Genomic DNA, 14,337 nt, shown 5'->3' on the forward strand with positions numbered 1-14,337 from the left:
TGTGTTGAGGATCAGCATGGCAGATGTGTTGCTACCTACCCTCACCACCTGGGGGCGGCCCGTCAGGAAGTCCAGGATCCAGTTGCAGAGGGAGGTGTTTAGTCCCAGGGTCCTTAGCTTAGTGATGAGCTTTGAGGGTACTATGGTGTTGAACGCTGAGCTGTAGTCAATGAACACCATTCTCACATAAGTGTTCCTATCTACCCTCACCACCTGAGGGCGGCCCGTCCGACTAGTAGGCCTAGGCCATCTCCATTGGAAGACCATAAAAGAATTGAGACGAACATTGTGAAATTAAAATTCCCTAAATTATCAACCTCTCTATTAAGCCATGTCTCTCCCTGCAATGTTTGTTTTTCTGGATAGGAGGGGTTCTGCAATTGACTGCTGCAATTAGGTTGCTGATAGGCTGGGAAAGATGGGGTGACTTCATTTCTGTGCTTGGCCAATGAGGTTACTCGAAGGAAGTTGGGGCACTCCGAGGGAAATTAAGGTGTGTGACTGGGGGTAGGCTTATTGCTCAGATATAAATAAACAGGTGTTTTACATTCAGGTAATCACCTAGGTCTATGGTAATTACAGCTCCAGGGCTTTCGATCTGTTGAGTATATAAGGCTACGTTTTTTTTTGTATTCTTCAGACAGGGCTATGTTACTTTGACCTTCCAGTAATTCAAGTCAGTACAAAAATAAATATATATTTTGGGAACAGATTGCAAATAACCAATGGCGCTCAAATTCAACTTGAAGGTGTGTAGATACTGTTATGCTTGTATTGAAACAAAAGGACACGTTTAGAAACTACAATGTAGAAAATTAATTAAACCTGTTAAATGTCATGTAGGTTAATTGCTGTGGAATTTACCAGGTATTTTTGGTCCTCGTCATTTTCTGCTGTGACCGTGTCCTTGGTGAGAAACACATTTGTCTGATTTCTATAGCTTGCGAGTATTTACTTGATAATTTCATGAGTGGCCTCCATTGATGTCATGTTTTCTCTCAGGAATATGCACTGTCACACACTGCACTGACACAACCAAGTGTTTGCTGTCCCTCGACAAAAGCAACTGCAAATGTGCTGTTGGCTACTATGGAGACCTGTGTGACAAAGGTTTAAACATTTTGATAGACCAGAATAACTACAATAGTTCTATTGGAATTTGTTCTAAAACTGTGTTTTAATTTATTTTAGTTGCTACCATCAATGTCATGTGTGGCAAAGACTACATTACTATCATGGTGAATGAGGACTTTTTCCAGTACTACAAAGTACCTATGGAATCTCTGCACTTGAAGAATGAGTCTTGTCGTGCCCAAAAGGAGGTCATGTCTGATGTCCCATACTACATTGTGCGGATATCAAAGGATCAGTATGTTTCCTGTGGCGGTAAACCACTGGAGGTAAGTATGATTCATCCCACACTTCATATTATCCTTTGTTAATCCTGTCTCAGAAAAGGCCTAATCTCAAGGCTCAACACACTGATCTATAGTTGTCATGTGCCGATTTTGAGGGCAGAGGTTTACCCTTGTTATCGCAGCAAGTCCAAGTGGTGACTTATTTATGAAGCTGGAAGTTTGTTTTTACTGGCATTGTGCTCTCTCTTTTTACAACAGAAAAACATCACTCACATTGCATACGCCTTAACTCTCATGTCGGCCCCTCAAGTCTATGGAAATATAATAAGAGACCCAATGATAAAAATTGAGTACACGTGTATCTACCCATACATCCGCACTGTCAGTTTGCCGTACCCCATCATCCCCTTCTCTAGGTAAGGCCCACTCTCTAAAAATTGTTTTGATCACAACTTAATGTACTTGAAGTTTGTCTTGGTCTATTACTGGAACGACCTAACAGGTCGACTCACTTGAGATGCAATTTGTCACATTGCCTTATTATTTGATACTCGGGTTTCCTCTCCAGGAACAATTCTGGGCTCTAGTTTGAGCCTATACAATAGGTCCAGGAGTTATTCTTGCTAGTCTGACATTACTGATGTTCCAGCTGTTGATGGTGTTAAAGGTAAATGTTATACTAATCTTGGTTATTATTTCTCAATTCCCTTTGTGAAAGCCACCACTGTTTTGTAACCCTCCATGGCTAGTTGTAGGTGGTTGGTTGGAATTGAGAAAATGCTGTTTATTTCACTTTTGCCATGTGACGCAATCTTGATCTCAATTATTCTCATTGATTGAGACAGGTGGGTGTCCACAAGTGCTGCATGTCATGAGTGTGACTCAGAAATAAAGCTGTGTTGAATGACACTTACTTGTCTGTCTCAATGGGAGAAGATTTGAAATGGGGAAGATGGTGGCATACACCGTTGTTGCATTACTTCCTTGAGGATAATGTATTGACTTTAACCACCTGCACCTAGCCGTGAACTTTTAGAAGACAGTTGGGGCTTTCAAGTGGGGCATTGAGGAATATTCACTTAGTGAGTGAATATTTTGCTTACCCTTAATTTGTTTTATTTTTACCTTTATTAATACTACCTAGGTAGCAACGGCTATTAATACTACCTAGGTAGCAACCGCTATCCGCCATCTGGGACAGCGAGTAATGTCGGACTAACCACTGATTTATAAGCAGGAGTTCTTCCGGTTCAGGTAATGTGGATATGACAAGCATTTCTCTCACAGTAATCCTGTGCTGTTTTGGTTCAGTGAGACTGTGATGCGGATGGGTGAGTTGGATGCCAAGGTGGAGATGGCCCTCTTCACAGATCACACCTACACAGAGGCGTTCCAAAGCTCACCGCTGATCCACCTCCGGGACAGGGTGTATGTGGAGATCAAGGTCGTGGAGCTGGAGGACGTCTTCCACTTGAGGGTGAATGAATGCTGGGCCACACAGTCCCCCAAACCCAACCAGACAGACAGCTCAGTTCACACCCTGCTGCGCAATGGGTGAGTGGACAATCAACATTTATCCCTGGGAACATGTACGCCTACTTCTGCTCTTGAAACATGGCATGAACAACTCATTTAGCATGCTGTGAGCAATTCAGTTGAGCTGAGGTCAATTTGGCATGTCCGACTAATTGTGGCAGAATAGTGTTAAATTTGATGAATGTCTTGGATTTACTCAACCCAAAACACTCCCCCTCACAGGTGTGTGAATGACGAAACTGTCACATTTCTCAATACGACAATGGGCGCCAATGGAGAGGCCTCAACCATCCGGTACAGCTTTGACATGTTCCGCTTTGTTGTGGAGCCTCATGACCTGTACCTGCACTGCGCAGTGCGCTTGTGCTCCCTGGACGATGACGAACCCTGCATTCCTGTAAGTTCACTGGCCTTTGGTGCAGCGGGCTAAGGCACTGCATAGCGGTGCTAGCTGTGTCACTACAGATCCTGGTTCGATTCCAGGTTTAGTCGCTGCGAACGGGAGACCCATGAGGCGGCGCACAATTGGCCCAGTGTTGTCCGGGTTAGGGAGGGTTTGGCTGGCCGGGTTGTCCTTGTCCCATCGTGCTCTAGCGACTCCTGTGGCAGGCCAGGCGCAATGCACACTGACACGGTCGCCAGGTGTACGGTGTTTCCTTCGACACGTTGGTGCGGCTGACTTCCGGGTTAAGTAAGCATTGTCAAGAAGCAGTGCGGTTCGGCGGAGTTGTGTTTCGGAGGACGCACAGCTCTCGCCCTTCGCATCTCCACAGTCTGTACGGGAGTCGCAGCAATGGGACTAGACTAACTACCACTTGGATACAATGAAATTGGGATGACAAAAGGGGTTAAAAATGCTCAAATATTATTTCTATTCATGAAGAAAATGCCTTTTCAGAAGTTGGCATGGCATACAAAATTGTCTTTTATTAATGCTTTACTGCTACAGGAGTGCAAATCTATAACCAAGAGGGCAGCAGTGCGTGGAGACCCAACTCATGGTCTACTGTCATATGGACCAATCAGGATTGACATACCAGACCGACCCCAATCTAGTAAGGATTTGTGTTTCGTTATCTAATTAAGATGAAAATATATTCTTGCCGGGCTCAAATATTGCCCTTGCTCACTCTACTTGCCTGCATTTAAAAAAAAAAACAATTGTGACGTAGACCAGAGGGCTATACTACAAAAGCTCAACATGGGTATATGTTTTTGGTTGAGTCATTCTTTCAGTTTTCAAAATGGTTATGTAAGACTAGGCACGTTAGCTGGCTAAATCATTGATCTTACATTGTAGTATACCCCTCTGGGCTCATGTTGCAGCTAGAGGCAGGGTGGTGTGAGGTGTTTTCAACAGTCTTGACTTTGTTCCAGATCTGCTGCTGCTGATGATTCCTGTGGCTGGCATCTGGGTCCTGGGCCTCTTCCTCCTCGCCCTAATCACCATCGCTAAGGCAGGAAACCGACGACTGTCACAGCTAGCAAACCGCTGACATCCAACTTGAATAAAAATAATAATTTCTATGACAATTGAGTCTCTCTCTGCAGAAATGTTGTGCCTTTGACATTTTATAAACATGACTTACCACAGAGCACTGAGCATTCAGCCCTGTAGTTCAATGTGGCTGTGGGTTACAAACAAGTTCAAACATGAGTTACTGGTTTAAATCATGACTGGTCTCATCAAACACCAACTCCTATTATAGTGTCACTCGATTTGATCAAATAGTGTAGTGATTCTTAGTTATCAGCAGATGGCAATAGGAGCCAACTGAGGGGTCGGTCTATAATTCATCCCCAGGGGAGGGGAGTTTATTGGACTATCAATGTAATCCAGGATAGCCTGCAAGAGGCATGCGGTGGCTTATTTATTTAACCAGGTAGGCTAGTTGAGAACAAGTTCTCATTTGCAATTGTGACCTGGCCAAGATAAAGCATAGCAGTGTGAACAGACAACACAGTTACACATGGAGTAAACCAATTAACAAGTCAACACAGTAGAAAAAAGGGGAGTCTATATACAATGTGTGCAAGAGGTAGGCGAATAATTACAATTTTGCAGATTAACACGAGTGATAAATGGTCATGTAGAGATATTGGTGTGCAAAAGAGCAGAAAAGTAAATAAAAACAGTATGGGGATGAGGTAGGTGAAAATGGGTGGGCTATTTACCAATAGACTATGTGCAGCTGCAGCGATCGGTTAGCTGCTCAGATAGCTGATGTTTGAAGTTGGTGAGGGAGATAAGTCTCCAACTTCAGCGATTTTTCTATATATTTTTTTGCAATTCGTTCCAGTCACAGGCAGCAGAGTACTGGAACGAAAGGCGGCCAAATGAGGTGTTGGCTTTAGGGATGATCAGTGAGATACACCTGCTACGGATGGGTGTTTCCATCGTGAACTGAGAATGCGGAGCTTTACCTAGCATGGCCTTGTAGATGACCTTATTACAAGATTTTGTTGAGCTTTAGGGTTTAGTGAGTGTTTTGTTCCAAATACAATGCTTTCAGTCATTTCAGTCGCTGTAGTAGCTGACGTGTAGAGTCATCCGCATACACATGGCTTTATTCAAAGTCAGTGGCATGTCGTTAGTAAAAATGTACACACGGTCCAAAAGGAATTTGGCTTCCACTCTAGCCCTAAGACTCTTTTACAAGTGACAGTCACTGGCGGGGTCTGAAAACACTACCTGTCGCCCTAAAATGGAACATGCATTGGCCGGGCCTCCCTCCCGCGTGGCAGGCGAGACCATGACTTACCACTGAACCACCAATGCTTAGATAGACTACAAAAAGTGGTTCCCAGCCTCAAACAATGCGAGTTTAGTGAGTGACTTGTTCCAAAAACAGCTTGTTAGGGAACAAATATTTCTCAAACTCCGTTGTGCCCATTTTCCGGTAAAACAGTCTTTCAAACAGTGTTGCAGGTGCCACAAAACTGTAGGACCTGCCTTGTTGATAGTGATGTTAAGAAGGTAGAGCATCGCATATTATGGCTTTACTACTAAGTCAGTGTTTTGAACATGTCGTTTAAAAATGTACACAAGGTCAAAAAATTTGCTTCCAGTTTCCCTAAGACTCTATTACAAGATTTAGTCACTGAGCTTTAGGGTTTAGTGAGTGTTTCGTTCCAAATACAATGCTTTCAGTCATTTCAGTCGCTGTAGTAGCTGACGTGTATAATGTAGACTGAACATCCGCTTACACATGGCTTTACCTCAAAGTCAGTGGCATGTCGTTAGTAAAAATGTACACAAGGTCCAGGAATTTGGCTTCCGCTCTAGCCCTAAGACTCTTTTACAAGTGACAGTCACTGGCGGGGTCTGAAAACACTACCTGTCGCCCTAAAATGGAACATGCATTGGCCGGGAATCGAACCCGGGCCTCCCGCGTGGCAGGCGAGACCATGACGGGTTACTCCAAACAGTTTAGTCATCTCAACTTGCTCAATTTCAACGTGACTTATTACAAGATTTAGTTGAGCTTAAGGGTTTAGTGAGTGTTTTGTTCCAAATACAATGCTTTTAGTTTTATAAATATTTAGGGCTAACTTACTCCTTGCTACCCACTCTGAAACTAACTGCAGCTCTTTGAGTGTTGCAGTCATTTCAGTCGCTGTAGTAGCTGACGTGTATAATGTAGAGGCATCCGCATATACATGGCTTTACTCAAAGTCAGTGCCATGTCGTTAGTAAAAATGTACACAAGGTCCAAAAGGAATTTGGCTTCCACTCTAGCCCTAAGACTCTTTTACAAGTAACAGTCACTGGCGCGGTCTGAAAACACTACCTGTCGCCCTAAAATGGAACATGCATTGGCCGGGAATCGAACCCGGGCCTCCCGCGTGGCAGGCGAGAATTCTACCACTGAACCACCAATGCTTAGATAGACTACAAAAAGTGGTTCCCAGCCTCAAACAATGCGAGTAGAGTGGAGTGACTAAAAACAGAAGAACACCATTGTCAGGGAACAAGGAATTTCTCAAACTCCGTTGTGCCCGATTTTCCGGTAAAACAGTCTCTTCAAACAGTAGTCAAGGTGCCACAAAACTGTAGGACCTGCCTTGTTGATAGTGTTGTTAAGAAGGTAGAGCATCGCTTTATTATAGACAGACTTCTCCCTGTCTTAGCTACTACTGCGTCAATATGTTTTGAACATGACAGTTTACAATCTAGGGTTACTCCAAGCAGTTTAGTCATCTAAACTTGCTCAGTTTCCCCGTGACTTATTACAAGATTTAGTTGAGCTTTAGGGTTTAGTGAGTGTTTCCTTCCAAATACAATGCTTTCAGTCATTTCAGTCGCTGTAGTAGCTGACGTGTATAATGTAGAGGCATCCGCATACACATGGCTTTACTCAAAGTCAGTGCCATGTCGTTAGTAAAAATGTACACAAGGTCCAAAAGGAATTTGGCTTCCACTCTAAACTAAAAACAGAAAAACACCATTGTCATGGAACAAGGAATTTCTCAAACTCCGTTGTGTCCGATTTTTACGTAGCAGGCGTAAAAGAAAGTTACAGCAAAATTGATACTGTGAGATTTCAAAACTATGACTAGAGAGAGACTGTCAATGAATATAGCAAAGAGCTGCTGTTTTTATGAAAGAGTTCATGTTTAAGTTCTTACTCAGCACTTTCAACACTTTGTATTCAACACTTTTATAAGCCATAAAAATGTGCCATCTTCCTATTTCCACTCAGTGCTACAACAAGCATTGCAGCAGTAATAGATGAGTAGGAAAATGTATATATATCTATAGGCTTACTATTAGCAGCTCAGGTCTCACAAACTTCTACAGATGCACAATCGAGAGCATCCTGGCGGGCAACTGCTCCGCCCTCAACCGTAAAGCTCTCCAGAGGGCTTTACGGTTGAGCATCACCGGGGCAAACTCTCACATCATCAGGTTGCTGCTTTTCTAGAGCAGCAACCTTCCTCCTTTCAGAGAGCTCGTCTGGAGGCAAAGGCGAAAAGTTTGTGACCATTTTCAGAGTTGTTAAATGGGAACTTGACAGCTCGGTTAATAATCAGGTTTTTAAATTATAATTTGCATAACCTGTTACATCTGCGCGTGGAAAGCTATTGACAAAATGCAGCGCTTAGTCCTAACAGGCTTGCTCATGTAGCCATACGACCCGGATCACATGACTTCCCAGAAGGGCGGCTAGTCAAGCGCCGATCTGGAGATCTGTTTTGAACAGCACGTGCAAATAAATGGAAGCACTGTCAAATCTGTGGTTTGACATCTCACATAGGCAACGCCGACACACGCACCGAAACGTTTCACTACGTTATCTAGAGTAGACAACTCAAAAATAGTCCCCCCCCCACGTTTACATTTGAAATTGGATGCCACTTGTGTGCAATACACGTAATCACTAGCGAGGTTTCCATCTAATTTGCGACATATTTTCATGCGAATATTCTAAAATGTGCTTTAAAAAAAAATTGTATTTCCCACCAGAAATGCATTTCTACCAATCGGATTTATTGAGGATAGAAGTCTGTGAGCGATGGTGTAGTGGACATAACAATTACTTTTGTGGTTAAATTCCCATTTTACGTTTGAAAAATACAAGTTAAATGGGTTTCCATCGATGGTTTTGTCACAAAATCTGTTATATAGCAACTGGGGTCTTGGCACGTGCGCTCCAGACAGCAGCTGGCAAATACAGTTCGGACAGGTTAACTACATTATGAAATGACATATAAGAGCAATATCCATTACACAATGCAGATAGTCCGGTTAGCCAATGTGCGGGAGTACTGGATGGTCGGCCCAATTGAGGTAGTATGTACATGAATGTATAGTTAAAGTGACTATGCATATATGATAAACTGAGTAACAGCAGCGTAACAAGAGGGGTTGGTGGGGGCACACAATGCAAATAGTCCGGGTAGACATTTGATTACCTGTTCAGGAGTCTTATGGCTTGGGGGTAAAAACTGTTGAGAAGCCTTTTGTACTAGACTTGGCACTCCGGTACCGCTTGCCATGCGGTATAGAGAGAACAGTCTATGACTTGGGTGGCTGGGGTCTTTGACCATTTTTATAGCCTTCCTCTGACACCGCCTGGTGTAGAGGTCCTGGATGGCAGGCAGCTTAGCCCCAGTGATGTAATGGGCCGTACGCACTACCCTCTGTAGTGCCTTAAGGTCAGAGGCCGAGCAATTGCCATACCAGGCAGTGATTCAACCAGTCAGGATGCTCTCGATGTTGCAGCTGTAGAACCTTTTGAGGATCTCAGGACTCATGCCAAATCCTTTTAGTTTCCTGAGGAGGAATAGGCTTTGTCGTGCCCTCTTCACAACTGTCTTGGTGTGTTTGGACCATTCTAGTTTGTTGTTGATGTGGACACCAAAGAACTTGAAGCTCTCAACCTGCTCCACTACAGCCCTGTCGATGAGTATGGGGGCGTGCTCGGTCCTCCTTTTCCTGTAGTCCACAATCAACTCCTTAGTCTTGGTTACGTTGAGGGTTAGGTTGTTATTCTGGCACCACCCGGCCAGGTCTCCGGACCTCCTCCCTATATGCTGTCTCGTCGTTGCCGGTGATCAGACACTGTTGTGTCATCTGCAAACTTAATGATGGTATTGGAGTCGTGCCTGGCCATGCAGTCATGGGTGAACAGGGAGTACAGGAGGGGACTGAGCACACACCCCTGCGGAGCTGTGTTGAGGATCAGCATGGCAGATGTGTTGCTACCTACCCTCACCACCTGGGGGCGGCCCGTCAGGAAGTCCAGGATCCAGTTGCAGAGGGAGGTGTTTAGTCCCAGGGTCCTTAGCTTAGTGATGAGCTTTGAGGGTACTATGGTGTTGAACGCTGAGCTGTAGTCAATGAACACCATTCTCACATAAGTGTTCCTATCTACCCTCACCACCTGAGGGCGGCCCGTCCGACTAGTAGGCCTAGGCCATCTCCATTGGAAGACCATAAAAGAATTGAGACGAACATTGTGAAATTAAAATTCCCTAAATTATCAACCTCTCTATTAAGCCATGTCTCTCCCTGCAATGTTTGTTTTTCTGGATAGGAGGGGTTCTGCAATTGACTGCTGCAATTAGGTTGCTGATAGGCTGGGAAAGATGGGGTGACTTCATTTCTGTGCTTGGCCAATGAGGTTACTCGAAGGAAGTTGGGGCACTCCGAGGGAAATTAAGGTGTGTGACTGGGGGTAGGCTTATTGCTCAGATATAAATAAACAGGTGTTTTACATTCAGGTAATCACCTAGGTCTATGGTAATTACAGCTCCAGGGCTTTCGATCTGTTGAGTATATAAGGCTACGTTTTTTTTGTATTCTTCAGACAGGGCTATGTTACTTTGACCTTCCAGTAATTCAAGTCAGTACAAAAATAAATATATATTTTGGGAACAGATTGCAAATAACCAATGGCGCTCAAATTCAACTTGAAGGTGTGTAGATACTGTTATGCTTGTATTGAAACAAAAGGACACGTTTAGAAACTACAATGTAGAAAATTAATTAAACCTGTTAAATGTCATGTAGGTTAATTGCTGTGGAATTTACCAGGTATTTTTGGTCCTCGTCATTTTCTGCTGTGACCGTGTCCTTGGTGAGAAACACATTTGTCTGATTTCTATAGCTTGCGAGTATTTACTTGATAATTTCATGAGTGGCCTCCATTGATGTCATGTTTTCTCTCAGGAATATGCACTGTCACACACTGCACTGACACAACCAAGTGTTTGCTGTCCCTCGACAAAAGCAACTGCAAATGTGCTGTTGGCTACTATGGAGACCTGTGTGACAAAGGTTTAAACATTTTGATAGACCAGAATAACTACAATAGTTCTATTGGAATTTGTTCTAAAACTGTGTTTTAATTTATTTTAGTTGCTACCATCAATGTCATGTGTGGCAAAGACTACATTACTATCATGGTGAATGAGGACTTTTTCCAGTACTACAAAGTACCTATGGAATCTCTGCACTTGAAGAATGAGTCTTGTCGTGCCCAAAAGGAGGTCATGTCTGATGTCCCATACTACATTGTGCGGATATCAAAGGATCAGTATGTTTCCTGTGGCGGTAAACCACTGGAGGTAAGTATGATTCATCCCACACTTCATATTATCCTTTGTTAATCCTGTCTCAGAAAAGGCCTAATCTCAAGGCTCAACACACTGATCTATAGTTGTCATGTGCCGATTTTGAGGGCAGAGGTTTTTACCCTTGTTATCGCAGCAAGTCCAAGTGGTGACTTATTTATGAAGCTGGAAGTTTGTTTTTACTGGCATTGTGCTCTCTCTTTTTACAACAGAAAAACATCACTCACATTGCATACGCCTTAACTCTCATGTCGGCCCCTCAAGTCTATGGAAATATAATAAGAGACCCAATGATAAAAATTGAGTACACGTGTATCTACCCATACATCCGCACTGTCAGTTTGCCGTACCCCATCATCCCCTTCTCTAGGTAAGGCCCACTCTCTAAAAATTGTTTTGATCACAACTTAATGTACTTGAAGTTTGTCTTGGTCTATTACTGGAACGACCTAACAGGTCGACTCACTTGAGATGCAATTTGTCACATTGCCTTATTATTTGATACTGGGTTTCCTCTCCAGGAACAATTCTGGGCTCTAGTTTGAGCCTATACAATAGGTCCAGGAGTTATTCTTGCTAGTCTGACATTACTGATGTTCCAGCTGTTGATGGTGTTAAAGGTAAATGTTATACTAATCTTGGTTATTATTTCTCAATTCCCTTTGTGAAAGCCACCACTGTTTTGTAACCCTCCATGGCTAGTTGTAGGTGGTTGGTTGGAATTGAGAAAATGCTGTTTATTTCACTTTTGCCATGTGACGCAATCTTGATCTCAATTATTCTCATTGATTGAGACAGGTGGGTGTCCACAAGTGCTGCATGTCATGAGTGTGACTCAGAAATAAAGCTGTGTTGAATGACACTTACTTGTCTGTCTCAATGGGAGAAGATTTGAAATGGGGAAGATGGTGGCATACACCGTTGTTGCATTACTTCCTTGAGGATAATGTATTGACTTTAACCACCTGCACCTAGCCGTGAACTTTTAGAAGACAGTTGGGGCTTTCAAGTGGGGCATTGAGGAATATTCACTTAGTGAGTGAATATTTTGCTTACCCTTAATTTGTTTTATTTTTACCTTTATTAATACTACCTAGGTAGCAACGGCTATTAATACTACCTAGGTAGCAACCGCTATCCGCCATCTGGGACAGCGAGTAATGTCGGACTAACCACTGATTTATAAGCAGGAGTTCTTCCGGTTCAGGTAATGTGGATATGACAAGCATTTCTCTCACAGTAATCCTGTGCTGTTTTGGTTCAGTGAGACTGTGATGCGGATGGGTGAGTTGGATGCCAAGGTGGAGATGGCCCTCTTCACAGATCACACCTACACAGAGGCGTTCCAAAGCTCACCGCTGATCCACCTCCGGGACAGGGTGTATGTGGAGATCAAGGTCGTGGAGCTGGAGGACGTCTTCCACTTGAGGGTGAATGAATGCTGGGCCACACAGTCCCCCAAACCCAACCAGACAGACAGCTCAGTTCACACCCTGCTGCGCAATGGGTGAGTGGACAATCAACATTTATCCCTGGGAACATGTACGCCTACTTCTGCTCTTGAAACATGGCATGAACAACTCATTTAGCATGCTGTGAGCAATTCAGTTGAGCTGAGGTCAATTTGGCATGTCCGACTAATTGTGGCAGAATAGTGTTAAATTTGATGAATGTCTTGGATTTACTCAACCCAAAACACTCCCCCTCACAGGTGTGTGAATGACGAAACTGTCACATTTCTCAATACGACAATGGGCGCCAATGGAGAGGCCTCAACCATCCGGTACAGCTTTGACATGTTCCGCTTTGTTGTGGAGCCTCATGACCTGTACCTGCACTGCGCAGTGCGCTTGTGCTCCCTGGACGATGACGAACCCTGCATTCCTGTAAGTTCACTGGCCTTTGGTGCAGCGGGCTAAGGCACTGCATAGCGGTGCTAGCTGTGTCACTACAGATCCTGGTTCGATTCCAGGTTTAGTCGCTGCGAACGGGAGACCCATGAGGCGGCGCACAATTGGCCCAGTGTTGTCCGGGTTAGGGGAGGGTTTGGCTGGCCGGGTTGTCCTTGTCCCATCGTGCTCTAGCGACTCCTGTGGCAGGCCAGGCGCAATGCACACTGACACGGTCGCCAGGTGTACGGTGTTTCCTTCGACACGTTGGTGCGGCTGACTTCCGGGTTAAGTAAGCATTGTCAAGAAGCAGTGCGGTTCGGCGGAGTTGTGTTTCGGAGGACGCACAGCTCTCGCCCTTCGCATCTCCACAGTCTGTACGGGAGTCGCAGCAATGGGACTAGACTAACTACCACTTGGATACAATGAAATTGGGATGACAAAAGGGGTTAAAAATGCTCAAATATTATTTCTATTCATGAAGAAAATGCCTTTTCAGAAGTTGGCATGGCATACAAAATTGTCTTTTATTAATGCTTTACTGCTACAGGAGTGCAAATCTATAACCAAGAGGGCAGCAGTGCGTGGAGACCCAACTCATGGTCTACTGTCATATGGACCAATCAGGATTGACATACCAGACCGACCCCAATCTAGTAAGGATTTGTGTTTCGTTATCTAATTAAGATGAAAATATATTCTTGCCGGGCTCAAATATTGCCCTTGCTCACTCTACTTGCCTGCATTTAAAAAAAAAAACAATTGTGACGTAGACCAGAGGGCTATACTACAAAAGCTCAACATGGGTATATGTTTTTGGTTGAGTCATTCTTTCAGTTTTCAAAATGGTTATGTAAGACTAGGCACGTTAGCTGGCTAAATCATTGATCTTACATTGTAGTATACCCCTCTGGGCTCATGTTGCAGCTAGAGGCAGGGTGGTGTGAGGTGTTTTCAACAGTCTTGACTTTGTTCCAGATCTGCTGCTGCTGATGATTCCTGTGGCTGGCATCTGGGTCCTGGGCCTCTTCCTCCTCGCCCTAATCACCATCGCTAAGGCAGGAAACCGACGACTGTCACAGCTAGCAAACCGCTGACATCCAACTTGAATAAAAATAATAATTTCTATGACAATTGAGTCTCTCTCTGCAGAAATGTTGTGCCTTTGACATTTTATAAACATGACTTACCACAGAGCACTGAGCATTCAGCCCTGTAGTTCAATGTGGCTGTGGGTTACAAACAAGTTCAAACATGAGTTACTGGTTTAAATCATGACTGGTCTCATCAAACACCAACTCCTATTATAGTGTCACTCGATTTGATCAAATAGTGTAGTGATTCTTAGTTATCAGCAGATGGCAATAGGAGCCAACTGAGGGGTCGGTCTATAATTCATCCCCAGGGGGAGGGGAGTTTATTGGACTATCAATGTAATCCAGGATAGCCTGCAAGAGGCATGCGGTGGCTTATTT

At 44.0% G+C, this 14,337-nt stretch overlaps 2 protein-coding genes and 1 non-coding gene across 5 annotated transcripts; 2 read left to right on the forward strand and 1 right to left on the reverse strand.

The window, feature by feature from the left end:
• The first annotated feature begins 560 nt into the window (after positions 1-560).
• LOC123999899 (uromodulin-like) lies at positions 561-4,427 on the forward strand. 2 transcript variants are annotated; one of them, XM_046305964.1, is made up of 9 exons: positions 561-749; positions 844-910; positions 1,003-1,110; positions 1,192-1,400; positions 1,617-1,774; positions 2,670-2,912; positions 3,117-3,291; positions 3,844-3,949; positions 4,272-4,427. In XM_046305964.1, exons 1-9 carry the CDS (start codon positions 726-728, stop codon positions 4,388-4,390), a joined length of 1,209 nt encoding a protein of 402 aa, XP_046161920.1. In that variant the 5' UTR covers positions 561-725; the 3' UTR covers positions 4,391-4,427. The 2 variants fall into 2 exon arrangements, with proteins under 2 accessions (XP_046161920.1, XP_046161991.1); XM_046306035.1 differs by having other exon boundaries at positions 562-749; positions 868-910.
• Positions 4,428-6,706: 2,279 nt separating this feature from the next.
• Positions 6,707-6,777, reverse strand: trnag-gcc. The gene has a single exon. It is a non-coding gene; the product is annotated as a tRNA-Gly (tRNA).
• A 3,400-nt stretch (positions 6,778-10,177) lies between these two features.
• Positions 10,178-13,996, forward strand: LOC124000028 (uromodulin-like). 2 transcript variants are annotated; one of them, XM_046306153.1, is made up of 9 exons: positions 10,178-10,316; positions 10,411-10,477; positions 10,570-10,677; positions 10,759-10,967; positions 11,186-11,343; positions 12,238-12,480; positions 12,685-12,859; positions 13,413-13,518; positions 13,841-13,996. In XM_046306153.1, the coding sequence occupies exons 1-9, from the start codon at positions 10,293-10,295 to the stop codon at positions 13,957-13,959; spliced, it is 1,209 nt and encodes a 402-aa protein (XP_046162109.1). In that variant the 5' UTR covers positions 10,178-10,292; the 3' UTR covers positions 13,960-13,996. The 2 variants fall into 2 exon arrangements, with proteins under 2 accessions (XP_046162109.1, XP_046162187.1); XM_046306231.1 differs by having other exon boundaries at positions 10,197-10,316; positions 10,435-10,477.
• Positions 13,997-14,337: the final 341 nt, after the last annotated feature.

This window comes from Oncorhynchus gorbuscha, linkage group LG01, assembly GCF_021184085.1.
Source record: "Oncorhynchus gorbuscha isolate QuinsamMale2020 ecotype Even-year linkage group LG01, OgorEven_v1.0, whole genome shotgun sequence".
NCBI classification, from domain to species: Eukaryota; Metazoa; Chordata; class Actinopteri; order Salmoniformes; family Salmonidae; genus Oncorhynchus; species Oncorhynchus gorbuscha.

Bases quoted from the DNA above. Each gene is read 5' to 3' on its own strand.
- LOC124000028 (XM_046306153.1), top strand. From the start codon at position 10,293: ATGGCGCTCAAATTCAACTTGAAG. The intron at 10,317-10,410 runs GTGTGTAGATAC...AATGTCATGTAG, and splicing joins CGCTCAAATTCAACTTGAAG to GTTAATTGCTGTGGAATTTA. The intron at 11,344-12,237 runs GTAAGGCCCACT...GTTTTGGTTCAG, and splicing joins CCCATCATCCCCTTCTCTAG to TGAGACTGTGATGCGGATGG.
- LOC123999899 (XM_046305964.1), top strand. From the start codon at position 726: ATGGCGCTCAAATTCAACTTGAAG. The intron at 750-843 runs GTGTGTAGATAC...AATGTCATGTAG, and splicing joins CGCTCAAATTCAACTTGAAG to GTTAATTGCTGTGGAATTTA. The intron at 1,111-1,191 runs GTTTAAACATTT...AATTTATTTTAG, and splicing joins TGGAGACCTGTGTGACAAAG to TTGCTACCATCAATGTCATG.